The sequence below is a fragment of the Quercus lobata genome, chromosome 4 (assembly GCF_001633185.2).
Source record: "Quercus lobata isolate SW786 chromosome 4, ValleyOak3.0 Primary Assembly, whole genome shotgun sequence".
Lineage (NCBI taxonomy): Eukaryota > Viridiplantae > Streptophyta > Magnoliopsida > Fagales > Fagaceae > Quercus > Quercus lobata.
This window is the reverse complement of record NC_044907.1, coordinates 24,356,610-24,375,532: the sequence shown is the minus strand read 5'-3', so window position 1 is coordinate 24,375,532 and position 18,923 is coordinate 24,356,610. Positions and strand designations below refer to the sequence as shown.

The 18,923-nt window shown below is 32.8% G+C and overlaps 1 protein-coding gene across 5 annotated transcripts; it reads right to left on the bottom strand.

Annotated features, from left to right (window-relative positions):
• Window positions 1–4,649: 4,649 nt before the first annotated feature.
• LOC115983273 (3-hydroxyisobutyryl-CoA hydrolase 1-like) lies at window positions 4,650–17,123 on the bottom strand. 5 transcript variants are annotated; one of them, XM_031105917.1, is made up of 15 exons: window positions 17,074–17,123; window positions 16,673–16,891; window positions 14,657–14,737; window positions 13,309–13,377; window positions 12,629–12,692; window positions 12,303–12,385; window positions 12,087–12,170; window positions 10,753–10,837; window positions 8,579–8,664; window positions 7,441–7,562; window positions 6,950–7,010; window positions 6,684–6,782; window positions 5,326–5,427; window positions 5,204–5,245; window positions 4,650–5,080 (listed from the first exon to the last, which is right to left on the bottom strand). In XM_031105917.1, the coding sequence occupies exons 2-15, from the start codon at window positions 16,709–16,711 to the stop codon at window positions 4,943–4,945; spliced, it is 1,155 nt and encodes a 384-aa protein (XP_030961777.1). In that variant the 5' UTR covers window positions 16,712–16,891; window positions 17,074–17,123; the 3' UTR covers window positions 4,650–4,942. The 5 variants fall into 5 exon arrangements, with proteins under 5 accessions (XP_030961777.1, XP_030961780.1, XP_030961781.1 ...); XM_031105920.1 differs by having other exon boundaries at window positions 14,657–15,576; window positions 16,673–17,111; XM_031105921.1 differs by having other exon boundaries at window positions 14,657–14,842; window positions 16,673–17,111.
• Between the last annotated feature and the right edge of the window lie 1,800 nt (window positions 17,124–18,923).

Here is an 18,923-nt window from a genome sequence, read left to right as displayed (position 1 = left end):
TATATATCTGCAATCTCTCTTCCTCCATAGATAAAGAGCCTATTAGCCTAACCTATGCCATTGCAGAATCCAATCCTTCCCACCAAGGAGCCCCCATGAAATTATCAGATTTGAAGCCATGAATATTTATCGTGGGGTTCTCAGCAAACAAATAGACCCCCAAAAAAAAAAAATACAAAAATACAAAAACAAAAACAAAAGCTTTTAGAATCAAAGCCCTTGAACCTCCAAACCAAAACGTTGTCAACGTTAAAGAAGTGCTTGAACAATCTGTAAACATGGTTTTGAAACCTGGATTGGACCGTACGGTGCGACCATGAAACGTTCACCAAAATGATTCTTTCAACCCGTAAAACTGCCCTATGCAGGAAAATCAATAAAACGGCCCAATCACAAGTTCAGATCAGAGATTTTTTTTGGGTACTTATAGCCATTGTTGAAGCTTCAACCACAATGAGGTGCTGTCAAACCATGAGATTGCATCTCTATTTCTTCTTATTCTTCTTCTTTGCCTCTGTCTCTCTCGCTCTCGCTGCGTTTTTGCCATTTCTGCAGGTCTTCATTGCTTGACTGTCACAGTGAAGGTCAAGTTGTTGCAAATGGACGGACAACCCAATGCTTAGGCAACCTTAGCTGTCATCCACTTGTACCAACTACCAAATGCTTGCAAATCTTTAACAAGTTATTGCTTTCTTAAATTGGCTAAGGCCTGTGTTTGTATTGTACTTAATCAATTAATGGGTGGACAAACCAATGTTGGCCCGTGTTCTAGTTTTTGTATTCTTTTTTTTTTTTTTTTTCTTTTTTTTTCTTTTTTTTTTTTTATAATTTCATATATACTAAATGGGATTGGCGTGATAAAAAAAGTATTGGGTTATCAGATGGGCTAAATGTGATTTAAGATAATTTAAATGAAGACTTGCGTAGGATATTGATCTTTAACAAAAAGTTTAAGGATATTAATTTAATATATATATCCATTGATTGAAAAACTCAATATTTATTTATGTTTGATTATGATTTAATATTACTTATTTGTCTTATGAATGTTATGATATGAAAAATACATTTGAAATATAAATATTTATATTTCAGCCAATTTTTATATTTTTACTAATTTAATTTTTTAAAAATAATTATTAAATTAATTATAATGTCATCATGGTATGACCTCAGTTCAACCTTAATCCGACCTTTAAAACCTTAAACACCTCCCTTTTATGATTCTTTGAACGATCCAGGTTTCAAAACTATGTCTATAAATGATAATGTCATACGCAATATCTACCCACTTGGTATCACAAATCTTATTTGGTCCCTCAAGACATTGCCTTTGCTTGAATATATTTCATTGGTATAACAAATCGGAAAGCAAATTATGGAGAGAGATCACAACTTTTCTTTTCTTTGTTTCTCATGAAAAAAGTATATGGGAAAATGTTTTTTTTTTTTTTTTTCCTTCCAAATTTGGTAGGTTATGGTTGGGAAGGATTATTGAGAGTCTGAATTGTTTAGTTGTTGATGATAAATGGGTCATGAATGTTTTTAGGGTTTGACAAGTTGTCAGTTTGAGCTTGTGTGTGTGTTTGTTTGTTTTGCTTTTTCTAATTATTTCACACTTTGTTATTGGAATAGTTGTTACATTGTAGGTATTGCATATATTCACCAATTATAAGAGATAAAGTTCGAAATTTTACAGAATTAATTTTTAACTTGTCCCAACAAAAAATTATGTATTTCTTTCAATAATTAAAGTACTATACAAAGGAGGTCAATGAAATTTCCAATATTGTATGAAACTGGTACTTTTCTTTAAGGAGGTGAATGAACAGCCAGCTAAGAAAAGACAAAATAGACCCAAAACTTGACCTTAAGCAAGAGAAGATTGTTGAACCATTCAAAAGGAACTCATAAGGATAAATATTTAATACTCACAAATAAGGATAAATACAATATTAATAAATGCATTTATTTCATTCCATATATGAGCTCCTTAACATTTGGCACATACATTGTAGTTAATAGCACAAAAACTTAAAAAGTCTAATATCATAGGTATTAGATTTATTTACATAAAGAAAACAAAAATCTACTACAATTTTAAACAAAAATGTGCTATTGACGTGAGTAAAGCTAAAGCAACAGTAGTATTTATATCATTTGTAGGCGTGACTAATTCCCCATGAGGTAACTGTATGATTTTCCAAGGTAAAAGAGCACCCGACCAATTCGAAACAAAAATAAATAGAAACAAAGTTATAAATACTATGTTAAGAACCCATGGATAGAACTCACCCTTGAAAACCGGCTTGCAAGGAGAGTGTGCCTAAGAGCTTATAAACACATGGTTAAACTTATATTTAATCCATGTGGGATACTATGATCATAACATACTACATAACCGAAGTCGTGGACTTTTTGTTAACTTCATGAGACTTTGGCACATCAATTTTTTAAGTCTAACAAATTTACACCTTAGTTATTTATTTAATTATTATTTTTAACGTTTATTTTCAGCTCCCTGTTGCCCCGAATTTTTTTTTTTTCCCATTATTTCTCTCCATCCCCAACCTACAAAGTCGATCACTTCCCCTCCCTCAACTCAGCCAAAAGGCCCAAAACCCACACTGAATTCATCATTCTCTCAAGAGCCAACCAAAAGATGCAGAGAAAGATAAGTAAAAATCCAATATGGGTCTAACTCCATTGAAAATGCACTCTATACCTCATCTTCTACTTCTTTTAAATCTCAAAGACTCTTCTTCTTCTTCTTCAAAAACAAAGTTAGGATTTTTTTTATTTTTTTATTTTTTTATTTAAGGTTGAGATCAATCAGTTGTTGAGTCTAATAAGCTTTCTTCGTGAGCTTATCAGCATTGTCTCTGATATAGACCAACTATGTTGCTCAAACCTTGATTTAGTTTTATGCCTAAAACTAATTTGGAAAATTAAAAGAAGAAGAAATTTAGTAGTTTTTTTTTTTTTACCTTTATATTTGTTTGATATGTTAGTGATTGTGGCCATTCCGGCCTATTTTGGTGAGTTTTGGCTGAAATTAAATGAAGCTAGCTTTTAAGAAAGAAAAAAGAGTAGAAGAAAAAGAAGAAATTTGTAGCTATGGATTGTGGTGGACGAAGCTCCAGAAAATTTTGCAAACCTTTTTATAAGATTATATATGAACCACATAGAAAGTTAAATTAATTGACAATTAAAAAAAATATAAAAAGAGGATGAATACAAAGTTATTTGAACAACCATCTAAAAAAAACTATTGTTTTGCTTCTTCCTCATTAAAAAAAAAAATTACATTGGAGATCTTTTTTTCTTTTTTTTGAGAATCAAATCAACATGTTGTATTAAAAAGGCTGACCAAAACTAGCCAAAATCGGCTAAGAGAATAGAGTTTATGTGTGTTGGAACATCCTCCATCCACACCATAAGAAATGACTAACATGTTTAGTAAGGTTATGAGCAATTAAGTTACCATGTCTATAAATATAAGAAAAGCAAACAGAGGAAAAAGAAGCCGACAAAATTTTGGCCTCGGTCTTGTGTCACAACTAGGCTACTCCTTCTCACAAATCAATAACCCACTAAAATACATTTACTATTTTATTTGTTCATTTTACCGTTTTATTAGTTCTGGTGGACAATGGCATTTTACTTGATGTGGTTCATATTTGTTTGCAAACAAAACACTCCTTTTTTCTTATTTTTTTTATTATTTTTTATAAAAACTACATCCATAATATTTTCTCAACATTTTTATGACAAAACATATGTAATAAATTTTTATTGGTTCTAATTTGAATCCACAACTTAAATTATATTTTTGCCCACTCATAACAACCTATCACTTAAGATTTATTGTAAAAGTGTTGTGAAAATATCTTACCCCACTTATTACCAAAATAACTTTAACTGTTTACTAGCCTAAAATATCTTTAAATTTTATAGTGCTAAAAAACATAAACTTAAATATTAAGTGAGCCCAACAACTACAAATCCTGTTTCTCCTCATCTCAAAACTAGACATAGCACTAGCCTTTTTTCAAAGCCACCTATTGCGCAAGTTTTGGCATTATTTTTAGAGATAGTCATGATTCTCCTATTATAGTCCATACTAAATTAATTCCTTGCCAAGGAAACCCATTGTGGATGGCTGCCATGCTCTATTGAGTGTTACACTCCTGTCAAGAACTATGGATCAGAGATTTGATTGTGGAGCTTGCCAACTCACAATTGCTAGCATCAATTGGGTTGCATGAACCATGCTTGAATGAGATTTTGGATGTGTTAGAACAAATTCAAGCTTTTTATGAAATAGGCAGGACATATATCCTATAGGACTATGTAATAAGTAAGAGCAAGCTCTGGAGTTCCATCGCTTTTGATCTTTTTTTATTAAAAAAAACTATTTAGAATGTTTCATAAATATTTCATTTTTGGAATTTTTCCGTGCATCGCACGGGTTAGCGACTAGTTGTTTATAAAAATCAATTTAGGGGAGGAAGCAGCCAGACACTTGCTAAAACTTGAATCAGAAAATGATGGAATCTATGTTTTTCTTTCAAACATCTATGAAAGTGGGAAGAAGTAAAAAGAGTGAGATAACTTATGCACAAAAAATGTATTCAAAAGACACCAGGTTGCAACTCAATTGTCATAAATGGAGTTTCTCATTTATTCCTGGTCGAACATCATTCTCATCCAGAAACTACATAAATTTACTTGATGCTAAATCAAATGACTCAAAAGTTGAACTGATTAGCAATGTTGCAGAAACTTCAGAAGTGTTGACAAACATAAAGAAGTGAAAGACTGGAAATTTCTTATGGTTTGTTGAAATCACAACCAGGGGCCAAGAATCTTATTCTAAATAACCTCAGGGTCTGCTCGGACTGTCATTCTAAATAATTTATACATTTTTCACCTTCACGCATTAAAGCTTTGCAATGGCATATGCAGGCAAATTAGATCTCGCAGGGAGCTTTAGATCTTCCCAGCCTTCATCATCCATCATAGCGAAGTATGAGTCAACCATATCGTCACTAACAAGCTCCAATTTAGAGGGCTCCCACTGGGAGAGATAGGAAGCCAAAGATGAAATAAGAAAAATAAACCAACAGAAATCTATATTTATGAAAATCATTGGGACTGAAAAATCTAAATGGCAAAGATATAGAAAAAGATGCATGTCTACCTTTGGGTTCTTATCCTTATCTAATAGTATAGCTCTAGAGCCCTACAGTAAAAAGGGGAAATCTTAAAATAATCGTCAAAAGAAGAAATTAGGAGAAGATAAATATTTGAGTAAGCTGAAACCTCAAAGTGATCCTTGCTGAGTTTTCCTTGCATGAGATGACAAGCAATTCTATACTCACGAACAAGACATTGACCAACACCTTGGAGCCGTCCTTGTCTAATCTGTTTGTAAGAGGAAAATAAACGTTAAAAAGTGGAAACAATCTCACAAGATTTAGACAAATTGGATGGCTGCTTAGTTTTGTCTTTAGTTATAAAGTTAATGAGGGAACTAAATATCATATTTCTATTATGGTGGTATCCATACAACAGAGTGGATCATCTGTCAGATAACCAAGTCAAGCTTGGATCCCAAGTGACACACAATCCCCACATTCATCTTCATACCTCAAATGATATGCTTTCTTGCACATAGTGATAAAAATTTTTGTACTACTATTACAACTATGACTTCACATATATACAAAAAAATGGAAATTCACCATGCTTATAAAAAAATCCGTTCTATGCCCTTTATGGAAAAAGGAAGCCAGAAAGTACAAGGGCATTATTTATTTTTGATCAAGGTAAAACTCATATTGGCCTCTGAAGCAAAAGAGAGAATAATAATAGCAGGACATTTTCTTTCTATGGATCCAACTTAATTCTCTATATATTTTTGGATGCTCCTTCAAATTCTACTGCAATCGCCTCTGCACAGTGGCTAAAAATGTTTAACTCAACTGTTCTCCAATGGCCATAGCACATCCAGATTCCTGATGGACCTGTACCAACCTATGTCACAATTCACAAGGACAAAGTAGCATGTGCTGGGTGCAGATGTGTATTTAGGCATCAAACCAATTTCATCCCCATTACTCAGAAATGAAGTCTTATCTTTTTTTCTTAATTGATTGTTCTAGAGAGAAACGAAAACAACTGATTTATTTGAGCATTCAATTCTGTTCATTCCTTAGGTTATTAAGAGCTAGTTACATGTTTAATGGCTGGACATTGAAAGCATAACACTTGCTGACAAGAGTCAATGCTGCATCTGAAATAGGCACTTCAAACATTTTAGCGTCCAATAAAAAATAGATGCCACCATATCCCCGTTTTGATAACTTTATATAGGTTCTTGTTGCACTTATCATAAAAATTCCTTAAAAAAGGACACTGTTTTCAGTTGTCAACCACTTTTACCAGTTTATAATACTTGAAATTGAATTTCTAACCTTCAGAAACTAGAATAAATGATACTTCTGCTAAAGAAAGAAAAAGAGATTTCTATAGCCTCACATGATTAGAGCACATAACGAAAATCCTACAGAGCTAAATTTCAACAGAAGATGTCATGAATATCTTAACCACAAGTCAATCAGTCTTAAGCAGTTAAATGCTGACTGGAATGGCAGTATTAAGGCTTGCTGCTCCCTTACCGATCTCAGAGAAATTTTAAGGCTTGTTGGTGATGCTCTCTTCAGTGACCTGATTGTTTCAGAGATCCAATTATCCTTCTTATTCAAGGCCTCTCTCTCCTGAAATTGCCACCACAAGATCATGGTCAGGTAAGTGGTAAACATGTAAACACCAAAAATAAAAGAATATTACTCAAAGCACTAGTAAACTTTTCGAAGACATCTGACAAAGAGGACAGCAAATTAATATTCTCATCATGGATAAAATTCAATATCATTGAACTTACAAGGGCAGATATAATTTCTTCCACTGTTCTTCGAGAAAAGCACCTATCAATGACCTTCAATCTGTAGCCAAGTGACCACGAAAAATAATAAGGATTTCAAGTTTATTGAGAAAGATTAAAAAAAATACTTAAAAAATATATTTGAGGGTGTTAGACGACAGAAAGATAGGTTTGCATTTCAGAAAATGAAAACATTAGAGTTCTTTAATACAAAATCAAGTCTGATAGAACCTTCTAGCACTCAATCTGTGAGATATAGTTCATTTATCACTGTATGTTAACATGATACATACAGCTAGCTAATAAACTAACAGAGCTTTTTCATATGTGCATTCACTAAGAGAAGTTTATTTCATGATTGATTATCCTCGACATCATAAGTATTAAAAATCCTTGGCATACATAGAATACAGTTTAATGAATAAAAACTGTAGAGGCCATTTAATTAGAACAAGAAGTATAATCTTTATAATTATGAATGCAAAAATAACCTGTGATATGCACTTTTCTCTTTCATATAAGGTTGCTTTGAGTACTCATTAATAACTGCGGAGATTATGGCTGGATCACTTGAATCTACCTTGCACAGTGCTTCTTCCAACAAAGACAATCTCTGGCCAATAATTAAAAACATATAAGGCATTCAAATGGCAATGTCTTACAAAGTTAAAAATAAAAATTTTGGCAGATAAACATAGTGGTGATGACTACACAGGCATAGTATTTCATCTTAATAGCATGAGGATAAACATTTTAGAAAATAATTCGTAAATAGAAAGTAGGGATTGCAAGTATATCCTAGACTTAACCACAAGGGGTTGTTCTAATGGTTTCCAAGTCCTTAGGGATCCATGAGGTTCTGGGCTGAAAACTTCTAGCCAACAATTTACTTGGGGCACTTCCATCCATTTGTTGCATTTTGGTTTATTTTGGTCCACCTTGATCTAATTCGGTCTACTTCAGACCATTTCAGACTATTACGGTCTATTTGGTCTACTTCGGTCTATTTGGTCCAATTCGATCTACTTTGGTCAACTTTGATCCATTTTAGTCTACTTTGATCCAATAGGTCTATTTTGTGAGTTTCTGGACCTATGATGTGGTAGATCTAAAATTTGTTTCTAAAAAATAAAATAAAAAACCTATGAAATGACCGATGTATTATCAAATGCACTAAATGAATAAATCTAGTCTTACCATGTTTATTCCTAATTTGTGCTATTGGACTATATAATTATTTCCACTTTTCAATTTCTTTTTTTACCATAATCTCCCTTCTTCAAATAAAATGACCGATGTATCCTCATCCTGTCCACTTCACTACTTTGCCTTTTAGTTTAAACCAAGTAGGGATTGGAAAAAACAATGCTGATGCATGTTGCTGCTTCCATCACAAATTTATTTCTCACCAAAAAAAAAAGAAAAAAGAACAAGTCTTAGGAAAAATATACAATAAATCATAATTTGCATGTACATTGTACAGTCTTCACATTCCAGCAAAACCATGCTGATGTATGTCACTATTTTCAACTATTCCTAATCCAAACAAGGTGCATCTTTTTCCTTCGTTAGAATTTTGAGCACTATACCTAAAATCAAATAATTAAAGAAGAATGAAATACTACGTACCTCTGAGGGGACAAAGTGAGTTGCAAGCCCACATACAAGCATTTCAGCACCATCCAACCTAGTGCCTGTAAGACCAAGATATTCTCCTGCCAAAGATTTAAAATTATAACGAGAATCCAAGTACAAATGAGATCTAGATCAATAACTTCATGAAAGTATCTAAAAAGTAACCAAACTGTTATGAATTTAGAAGATGGGAAGGGGAGGGGAGATACCAAAAAAAGACCATTATAATAACAAAACAATGCAAAATATTTCAAAAGTAGAAGGTAGAAGATATGCAGAAAAAGAAGAGAAGACCACTTCAGAACACTTTCAAGCTTAGAAACAAAGAAACATAGTGAAAGGGCTTGGATATGTGCTAAAAACACATGAGCTTGTTTAGACCCCAAAATTTAAATTACGGCTAGATTGCTTTTACTCTAAATTATCTAAGTGCGGAACAAGAGTAAAAGAAGTGCAATCACCGAATCTACTCTCTAAGCCATAAGCAAGCAAGCAACAATAAACAATAAAGCTTAAAGAGCAAAGGAAGAGAAATACAAATACAAGATAACACCAATATGTGTTATCAAAGAGGAAACCAAAAAATTTGGCGAAAAACCTCTCTGTGACCCTCCAAGTCGAAATCGATCTACTAGTGAATTAGTTGGAGTATACGAATAACAAAAAACCCTCCAAACCTAGTCTACCCAATGTACTTGAGCCCTCCAAGTTCCTGCTACCAACAGACTTCTCAGAGTCTTGTCTTCACTAGCTTTCTAAATCCCGCAATATGCCTGATTGCATCTGTCAAACCTCACCGGCTTCTTTTGGCAAATCTCCAAAGTTTTCCAAACTCCAAAACACTCTCTACACTCTAAAAATGTGTGGGTTGTGTTTGGCTACAAATCTCCTCTCAAGGTATGACAATGGAAGAGGAAAGGAGAAGAGGTTACAATGATTTCTCATTAAGGATGAGTAGCTCTCTCTCTAAAAGATGGGTATGTTGTGTTGTAAAAACCTATCTAGAGTTTTCTCTCTAAATATTAACCTCTTTTACTTTTGTGGGTAATGAGAGTATATATAGTATGGATAAAGGGTAAGAAAGTCACACTTAAAATCCTCCAGGAAGAATGTTTCGCGGGTACCTTGCGAGATGGCTTGTCTCGCGAAGTACTCACGAAATGAAACTGGGCACTTGACTTTTCAGTTTCCAGCATGCGCTTCTCACGTGATCTTTTTGCAGGAACCTTTATCGCAAACTGCTTGTGAGCTAGTTGCGAAATTGCACTGATCTTCATTTTTTGCTCGATTCTTCACCAACTTAATATTAAATCCAATACAATAAAATCCCACAAAATACAAGGAAATAATTTAATGTACTTACAACACTTTTTGTCATGAATTAAAACCAACATAAAACATAGTTAAAAATCACAACTTTACACATAAAATAGATATAATTCCAACTTTTATGTAATAAATAAATAATTAAAATATGAACAAATAAAATAAATATAATAAGAAATAAATGTGATGAAGAACAGATAGTAGAGGCTTTCCCTGAGCAGAGAGACCACCATAAGTTAGAGCGAGGGAAATTCAAGAAATAGAAAAGCAGTAGTAGAAATCATTGGTGACAGCGACAGAATTGCAAGTCAAAATATGTAGTAATTTGTTCATAATTTCTGAAGAATTATTAAAACTTAAATTTTCTAGTAGATTAATTGCAAGGTACAAAGAACCAACTCCCATTATGGTTTGTTCTTTGTTGAACCAAGGTTCATTCTAAGATTTGGTTCGTTCTTAACTACTTCCATCACCAGTTTCCTTTTTCTTCATTTCTGTGATAGAAATTGATTGCTTGAGCTCTACAAACTGACTGACTCCTTATCCCAATAAGGCTCCCAACCTACAGATTATGCACCTCTATTGGTCACTTGTCCCATATATATCATGATAACAAGCACATATAATACTCACTAATACTGCTAGTTTGCAATAGTATCAGTCAGTCATATACATTAAAACCTACAAATAGGAATTGAACTATTCAAGAAAATTCAAGTGCTAAAGAAATATACCAACCAAACTCCTACAAACTACTGAAGAAAATGAACTTCACCCCTTTTTTAGGAAAGATTTGGTATCCAAAGAGTTACTATATAGGTCAATGATGTAATTGCCATTACCAAAGAATCCAAGGAGTCTTGACAAGAAATAGGAGGCGCCCACATCTGGGAAGAATCCCAAAGCTGTTTCTGGCGTTGCAAAGACCTGCAACAAGTCCACTATCAAAATGCATGTTAACCAAGCAACCTAGATCTATAATTTTTTTCTTTCAATGAGTTTAACACTAGGACTTCCAGGAGGTCACTTGTTTAGTACTAATATTGCCCAGCACACTTGTTTTGGAGTTTTTATGTGATTTGGTGCTTTAGTGCTGTGATGATTACACTCAAGAAAACTAGAACTTCTAAATTAAAACAATAATGCTAAAAAAAATAGTATAAAAAGGAGAGCAGTTCAATCCTTCTTTTTATATGTAAATAAATCTCATGTATCCATGTGGAACCAAACTTACATACCACTTTAAGACAAATGAATAATATAGCATTGAAGAAGAAAAGGGGAAAAAAAACAGAACCTGAAGTCATAGCAAAGATTAAGCTGTAACAATTGGTCATTCCATTGAAAATTAAATACAACTCATGTATCCATATGGAACACATGGCACCATAATTGCCAATGCATTCAAAATTATAATCTGCAAAGAGAGAAGAAATTCTGATTGCCACTGCCAAAAGAAAGGCTAAGTCATTTATGGACCATTTGAACTTGAGCATCATCTGGCAACTTCTTGCACATAAATATGGTATAGAATGGCCAGCCCCCAGTGCCTGGAGTTGCAATAGGACACTGCAATTTAGAGTACGCAGACCAAATAGGGGTGACCTAAAACCAAATTTGAGAACCTTTTAAGGAGTTCAAAATACAAGTGATGATAGTGGACAGCATTAGCTTTTTTTTCTTGATCAGGTTTAACAATACAATTCTACTTCTTCTTCTTTTCTTATTGATACAGGAAGAATTAAGATTATTTGAGGACCCAAAAAAGAAATTTATGAAGTGTTGTAATGAATTAAGTTTAGCATCTTTTTTCATTTTTATTTGAATGCAAAATGTCTACATTAGAAATACCAAGAGTGCTGGTTGAACTACAAGTCTCCTAGCCAAATTTAGCAACTATTGTACCTGCAATTATACATAATAATTAAAGAACATTTGCAACAATTAAAATAAAAGGGGTGGGGGGGAGAGAAAGTAGTGAACCACGAGATAAACAACCATATTCGATTCCCTGCTTTGGACATTCAAACTGACCATCATCAATTGAATGGGACAAAATAATGGAAATACATTCCTGCTGTATAAAATGTCAGGGAAGTGTATAATTCATAATCACCTACTAGGTGAAAGTAAAATTCTGTATGACTTAAAACTGGAGATAAAGAGAGATAAATACCGAATTTTCTGTCGCAACCCGGAATCTACCATGTATTGAAGCCCCTGCCCCACCTCCCATGACAATTCCATTAAGGATAGAAACCTTCAACAATATTTACATGCTAATAGTAAGAATATATTCATAAAACTAACTTGACCAAGAATGCCTCTACTGTCAAAAGTCAATATAAATAAAAGATAATGAAAATTTACTATTCATGGTGAACGTGGTCACCTGGGGTTTACGATTTGTTGCCAAAATGTAATTTAAGGTGTACTGCATCCAAAAAAATTTTGCACCTAACCTCCTCCAGGTACCTAATACATAAAAAAAAATTTGGGGGGGGGGGGGGGGGAAGTATTACAGGATTAGCATTGATGTCCTTTACTTCTTAAAAAATAAATTCTTCAAATTCAAATAAGTTGAGCATCTTGTAAAGAAGAGATGACTGAAAGACTCCACATTAGCAGTTGAATCTTATCTGTGGTGGTAGGTCATGAATAATCTAGATGTTGAGGACCAGTGAGGGTGGTCCAATGAGTAATAAAAAGAGCCTATACCTTCATTAATATCCCGAATCACTGCTGCAACATCACCTCCAGCACAAAATGCTCTTCCCTTTCCCTAAAAAAATGACCACAAAGGACATGCAATCAGTTTGCATTCCCTGCATGGCTGAAACAATCGAAAACGTGCTCAATTATTTACTTATAAACTTTAGTTAAACAAATTAAAATGTCTATCTATCATATCTGCACAAGAAAATGTCTTGAGACTCCTCCATATGAACAACCTTTACTAGCTATAATAAGTAAATTTACAATTGAACTGGATGAAGTTTACAAGTTAACAGCCTTAAGAAGGTTGCTTTTTTTTTTTTCTTTTTTTTTAATTTTTTTATAGAGGATTAAAGAAGATAATCTGTTTTATTTAGCCAAAATAAAATAACTTCCGCCCTCACCACAAAACTGGCTTTTCATTTAGAACCAACATAAATAACTAGGGGTTAATTTTACAGCAAAATCCTTACAACCTGCATAACAAAACAGCAATCACAATGATTCATTAGCACTACCTGAATTAAGAAAATTAAATGTAATATCCACTGCCATGTACCCACACATTCATTTGCGAGGATCAGCCAAAATAAAGTGTCAGAAAGATATGACTTTCTTTTTGATTTATTTCCAATGCATTTCGAAGGTAAGATATGAAGATTGTCTCTTAAGAATGGACATACCTTGACAATTACCAACTTCACATTAGAATCCTCCTCATATGCAATGAAAAGCTCCAATAACCGAGAAATCTAGAATTTTGCATTAAACACAAGTTCCAGATAAAATGTTATAGCAAATTGGTTACTTCATTTGCACTATGACATGCATGCATAAGTATTGCAATATTGATATTAGTATGCATTGTTGTATATATAGATATATACGTGGATAGGTTGTAATAATGATATTTAAGATTAGAGAGTATTGATTAATAAAGATGATAAAATGAAAATTCAAGTTCTAGAATTTTCTATGTGAAAATTCAAGTCCAAGAATTTTCGATTGGTTGAGATTTTTCTCGATTGATTGAAATGATCAAGAAATTTGATCTAGAGTTTCTGCCTCTCTCGATTGATGTTTGATACCTGTTCGATTGATTGAGAAGAACCTTCGATTGATGCTCAATTCCTCTCGATCTTTTGAGACTAATAAAAACTAAATTTTTGTAGAATTTTTCTGGTAACTGTTTTGAACGTTTGAAAAGGTTCTAAGATTTGTGAATGGTTTTATGAAACATTTAAACTTTCCATTTGTGTCTTTTAAAGGATTATAACCTTATGGGTATAAATAGTGGTTCATGTTCACTCGATAACTAATTCCTTTCTCTCCCAAAATCAGTTTCTAAGAAACACAAAAAATCCTATGGGTATTCTCCAAAATTCCTGTTTGTAGAACCCAACAAATTTGGTTGTATCTAGGAGATGAATTTGTGATAACTCTTTAGCAACAATGGTGTGAGGATAAATCTTGTCTTTTGTGTTTCAAAGTTATCTATTTTTCTATTTGTCTTTTGTGTTCATTTTTTTTCTTTCTTGATTACTTTGTGTATTATCCCCAACATGCATAACATTGTCTTACACAAAGCAGAATATCATGACCAGTAAATGGAATGCAAGAAACCACATTGACATTACAAAATGAAAAAAAATTCCCTAAGTAAAATTGTGATTGACATTACAAAATGTAACAAAAGGGAATGTATATTTAAAAGAACAAAGAAATAGAATATGGTTGATCCACTTAAAGGACTAGAAATACAAAATCATCCATATTCCAGAAATTATACTCAATAGATTATTGAGTCCATCCATTTTGAAACAAAGAAATAACACCACATATAGCAAACATAGCTTTGCACCCTGCCATTGCATTTCATTTGATTTCATTTATATATATATATATATATATATATAAATCAATTTAAAAACATAAGATAACTGAGGTATTTGATACCATAACGTAGTAGTATAATATAAAAGAGAATGCAAGAAAACACATCAAAAGTATTCAATAAGTTAGGTGTCATACCATTTGAAATAAAAGGGCATTCAGTTGCTTAGGCCTATTCAATGTCAATATTCTTGCAGGCAACTTCTCTTCAACCAAAATCTGTCAAACAAGAAAGGAATATATATAAGTAACTGAAAACGACCAAACACAATGCACTTTACGATGTCTCTATGGCATGAATTGGACACAATCTTCTTAGTTCTTCTGCAAATGATAATTCTTGCCATTATTGCAAATTTAAAAGTAATTTATTCAAGCATCCAAATAGCATGTCTTTTTTGGAATTGCTTATTTTTGGTAACTTATTTGCATGGTGAAGCGGAAGAAAATCAAGGATGACAAATCCGATTAAATAAACCTGACGGTACTGAATTAGTGAACCGTTAGGAATAAGGCAGCAAATGGAGTGACGGATGGATAGACCACATGACGGATGGACCCCTCCCCATAATAGACAAATAGTCCCTCTATATGGACGGATTCTGGGTTTTGGGGCCCAAGACCGACGAATAACAAGGTCATGTGGCACTCACATGACTTGGGTAAACCCCACATAGAAATATCTTACGCCCCACGATTAACCCTAGTTGAGGGGATCCCAACATAGAAAGAATCATGCAATATATGCATGTTTATGAGGATCGTCCTCATAAGGAAAACGTCTTCCTATGCAAGAAATGAATGTCGGTTCTGCACTACTATGAAAACTCCAAAGTCCCCACAAACTACGATATGCATAATTTACCCCAGCTCTAGCACTTTAGAGTTATGAAAAGCTCTCTAACTTAACCTTCGGAGGGTCTTTGGCCGGTACCACACCGGTACTCTTCTAAGGTCTTCTTGTTCTGTGTTGTGCAGGTGTTGTCTTGAGCACGTGAAAACTGTGTGATTTACTGACGATTTTCAGCATCATCACATAGTTTTGCTAATGATAATTCCTAATTAGAGAAAGTTTAACTACAAAATTAGTTATAGCCTAAGGTTACAACCTCACTTAATAAAATAAACATTACTACATTCTTTATTCTCTTAACATACATGTCAAATTTTGTGTCAATCGAAAATTATTTACTATATGATCTATAAGCTTATATTTTATGTATAATTTTAAATTACAAAAACGTGCAATTTAAATAATTTATTGATAACATAGATATTAAACTTTAATTTTTTAGAAATTTTGCAAATGTGGAAGATATAAAAAGAATATGTAATCCAATGATGAATTTATCAAAATTCACTCACAAGAAAAAGATATTGAGTAAGATTGTAACTTAAATCTACAACCAATTTTTGTAACTAAATTTTAAAAATTAATAGTAAAATCTTATTATAAAAAATGAGTCAAAAGAAAACTATTTTTAGCCAACATAAAAAATGTGACTTATATTTAAAGATTGTCTTCTACTAATTTTTTTTATTGAAAAACAATTCAATATTTCAGTAAACTAAATAAGAGAAGTTAGGATATTGTTTCTCAACTCGTTTAAAGTTGATATCAATCATAAATAAATAAATAATAAAAAAAAAGTTTTATAGAAAACACTTTTTGAAAAAAATTAATCATTTTCTATAAAACGTTATCACCGAAACAAACATATTATTGCACACTTGTATTCCTATTATGTGTGTGTATATATATATATATATATATTTTATCATAAATCAAGCAATTTCAAACCAATTAACTAATTAATTTTTTTAATTAAATTATTTGAAACTGCATCATACTATTTCATGAATTCATCAAATATATATATATAATCAATGCAACTATACTATCCTTGGAAATTAAAAATAATAATAATAATAATAATAAATCATTTATTGTATTATAATATATATATATATATATATATGTGTGTGTGTGTGTGTGGGTGTGTGCGCGCGCGCCACACTGCCACCTCCAGTAAAAAAATTATAAAGGAAATGACATGAACCAACTAATACTCTGTTTGGTCATGAAGAAAGTGCGAAACCAATATTAATAGATAAGATTGATAAGTGAAGCAAGACTCTGGTTGGAGAGACTACCTGGTGGTTGTCGGGTTTAGTAGAATTGAGTGCATCCATGCCTCTCTCTCTCTCCGCTAAGGGAATTGTGAACTGACAGTCTGTGTTGATTGCTGTTCCGTCCACGGGTCGGGCGGATCGGGTTTGGGGTCAAACCGTCACTTGACCCACTTAGGTCGGGTGAACAGATTTCTCACCCGTTGTTGACCGAATGGTCAGATGAAACCGTTTGTCTCGATTCTTCAGTTTGGCAGGTCGGATTCCTGGGATGATCGGTTTGAAGGAAAAGAACAAAAAGAGGAGGAAAAATCAACCGAAGAAAAAGCTTGAAATGGCAAAAACCAAATATTTATGAGCTTGGAAAGGAGATAAGGAGAGAAACGAGAGAAGATAAAAAGAAAAAAGAGATTTTGAAATCATACTTGAGAGATAGGAGACCCAACACATGTTAACAAACAGAAAGCAAAACTCATCGACAAACAAGAAGTGAAACTCTTTGGCAATGTTCATGGATGGTAGGGAAGAGTCAACCTACGGTTTGAACTTTAAAGAGAAATTATGAGATTGGGAATACAATAGGACAAAGCTATTTATTGCTCACGTGAATAGCTACTACCTAACATTGATTCAAGGTTCTAAGAATAGCTACTGCCTACTGACATTGATTCAAAAAAAATTTTATAGTTAATTTTGTGGTGAAAAGCTATTGACATTCAATAGCTACTGACCTAACAAAACTTTTTTATAGTTAATTTGTGGTGAATAGCTACTGCCCACTGACATGACATAACATAGATGTCTATTTCATCAGGGAGAAGCTTACCCCACCCACGTGAAAGTGAAATTAAATCTGCAGATGGAGCAGTAGTTTCGGTCGGGTCGGTTGCTAATAAGCCTGGTACATTGGTACTCTTATAAAGACATGAAAAAGTAATGGCAAATTACACATTTGTGTATCACGTACTAAGGGATTGAAATCCGGTTTTGTTTTTACTTTTTTTCTTTTTTTAGTTGAGATTTAAAGTTATTTTTTACAATTTTAAACCTCAACCATCCGGACCAATTGCATTAGATGCAACACCCACCTCATCTCAATCCCGTATTAAGCTAATCGGTGATCCTGATGTTCCTGCTGCACTACTTAAGAATCCCATCAGAACAGTCTGTATCACGTGCTAAGAATATTACATAAGCACGTAACATGCAAAAGCACGTACACCATTGCAAAAACACGTAAGGAAACATGCAAACGTACACCACAGCTTGCATCGAATGCCAACATATATTACAAAATCACACATGTATTGAATTGAATTGAATGCCGACATATGCTTTTTTTTTTTCACCAAATAAAATAATCGCCCTCAAAACCAATAGGGATTTTTTTAAAAAAATTGTGGAAAACAAATTAAACAATTGTCTTGCTAAGAAGTAAGGACTTCTATGCATGAGATGGCACCTATAAATAAAATATTTGATTTTTAAAATATTTTATTAAAACGTAAATCATAGTTTTTAAAATCTTTTTTTTTTTTCTTAAAACGTAAATTACCTTCGGTACCCATTTCATGATTTAAATTCCTTTGATTGATGTTTTTTTGGTTAAATTCTCATGCATGGCTGATTGTGGCAAAAAAAAAAAAAAAAAAATTGGATGGCCTTTTTTACAACCATTCGTGCACTGGAGTTTGCTTTGGAGATCAGCATAATAGATGCTATATTAGAAGGAGATTCTAAGCATGGTTTTGAAACTCGGATGATTCAAAAAAACTCGATAAGAGAGATGTTCAAAGTTTTTGAGATCAAATTAAAGTCGAACTGATGTTGAACCGAGATGATGTCATAATTAAATTAATAATTATTTAAAATAATTCCTATAAATTATCAAGAATTCCATTTTTTTTTAATCCTCAATTATAAGTAATACATAATCCAATAGGACTTAGTCCATTTTATAATTAATAAAAAAAATTAATCAATGATAACTACTAAAGAGGAAATGACATAAGAAGGGGTCGTTTTAAATTTCTTATATGTTTCAAATTGCCTAAGCTAAGTCCAATCCGTTTTTCCATTTATGTTTCTTTTTTTTTCTTCCCTTCTTCTCTATCGTTTGATTGATTGATTGATTTATCTCCTCCACCGTTTATAATTCTACATCTTTATCTCTTTCTTTCTTTTTTACTGCTATCTTAAATTTTTCTCATCCACCCAATGCCTCTTTTACTTTCTCAATGTCTACATGTTTCTTTAGGTTTTCCCTCTTTTCTCT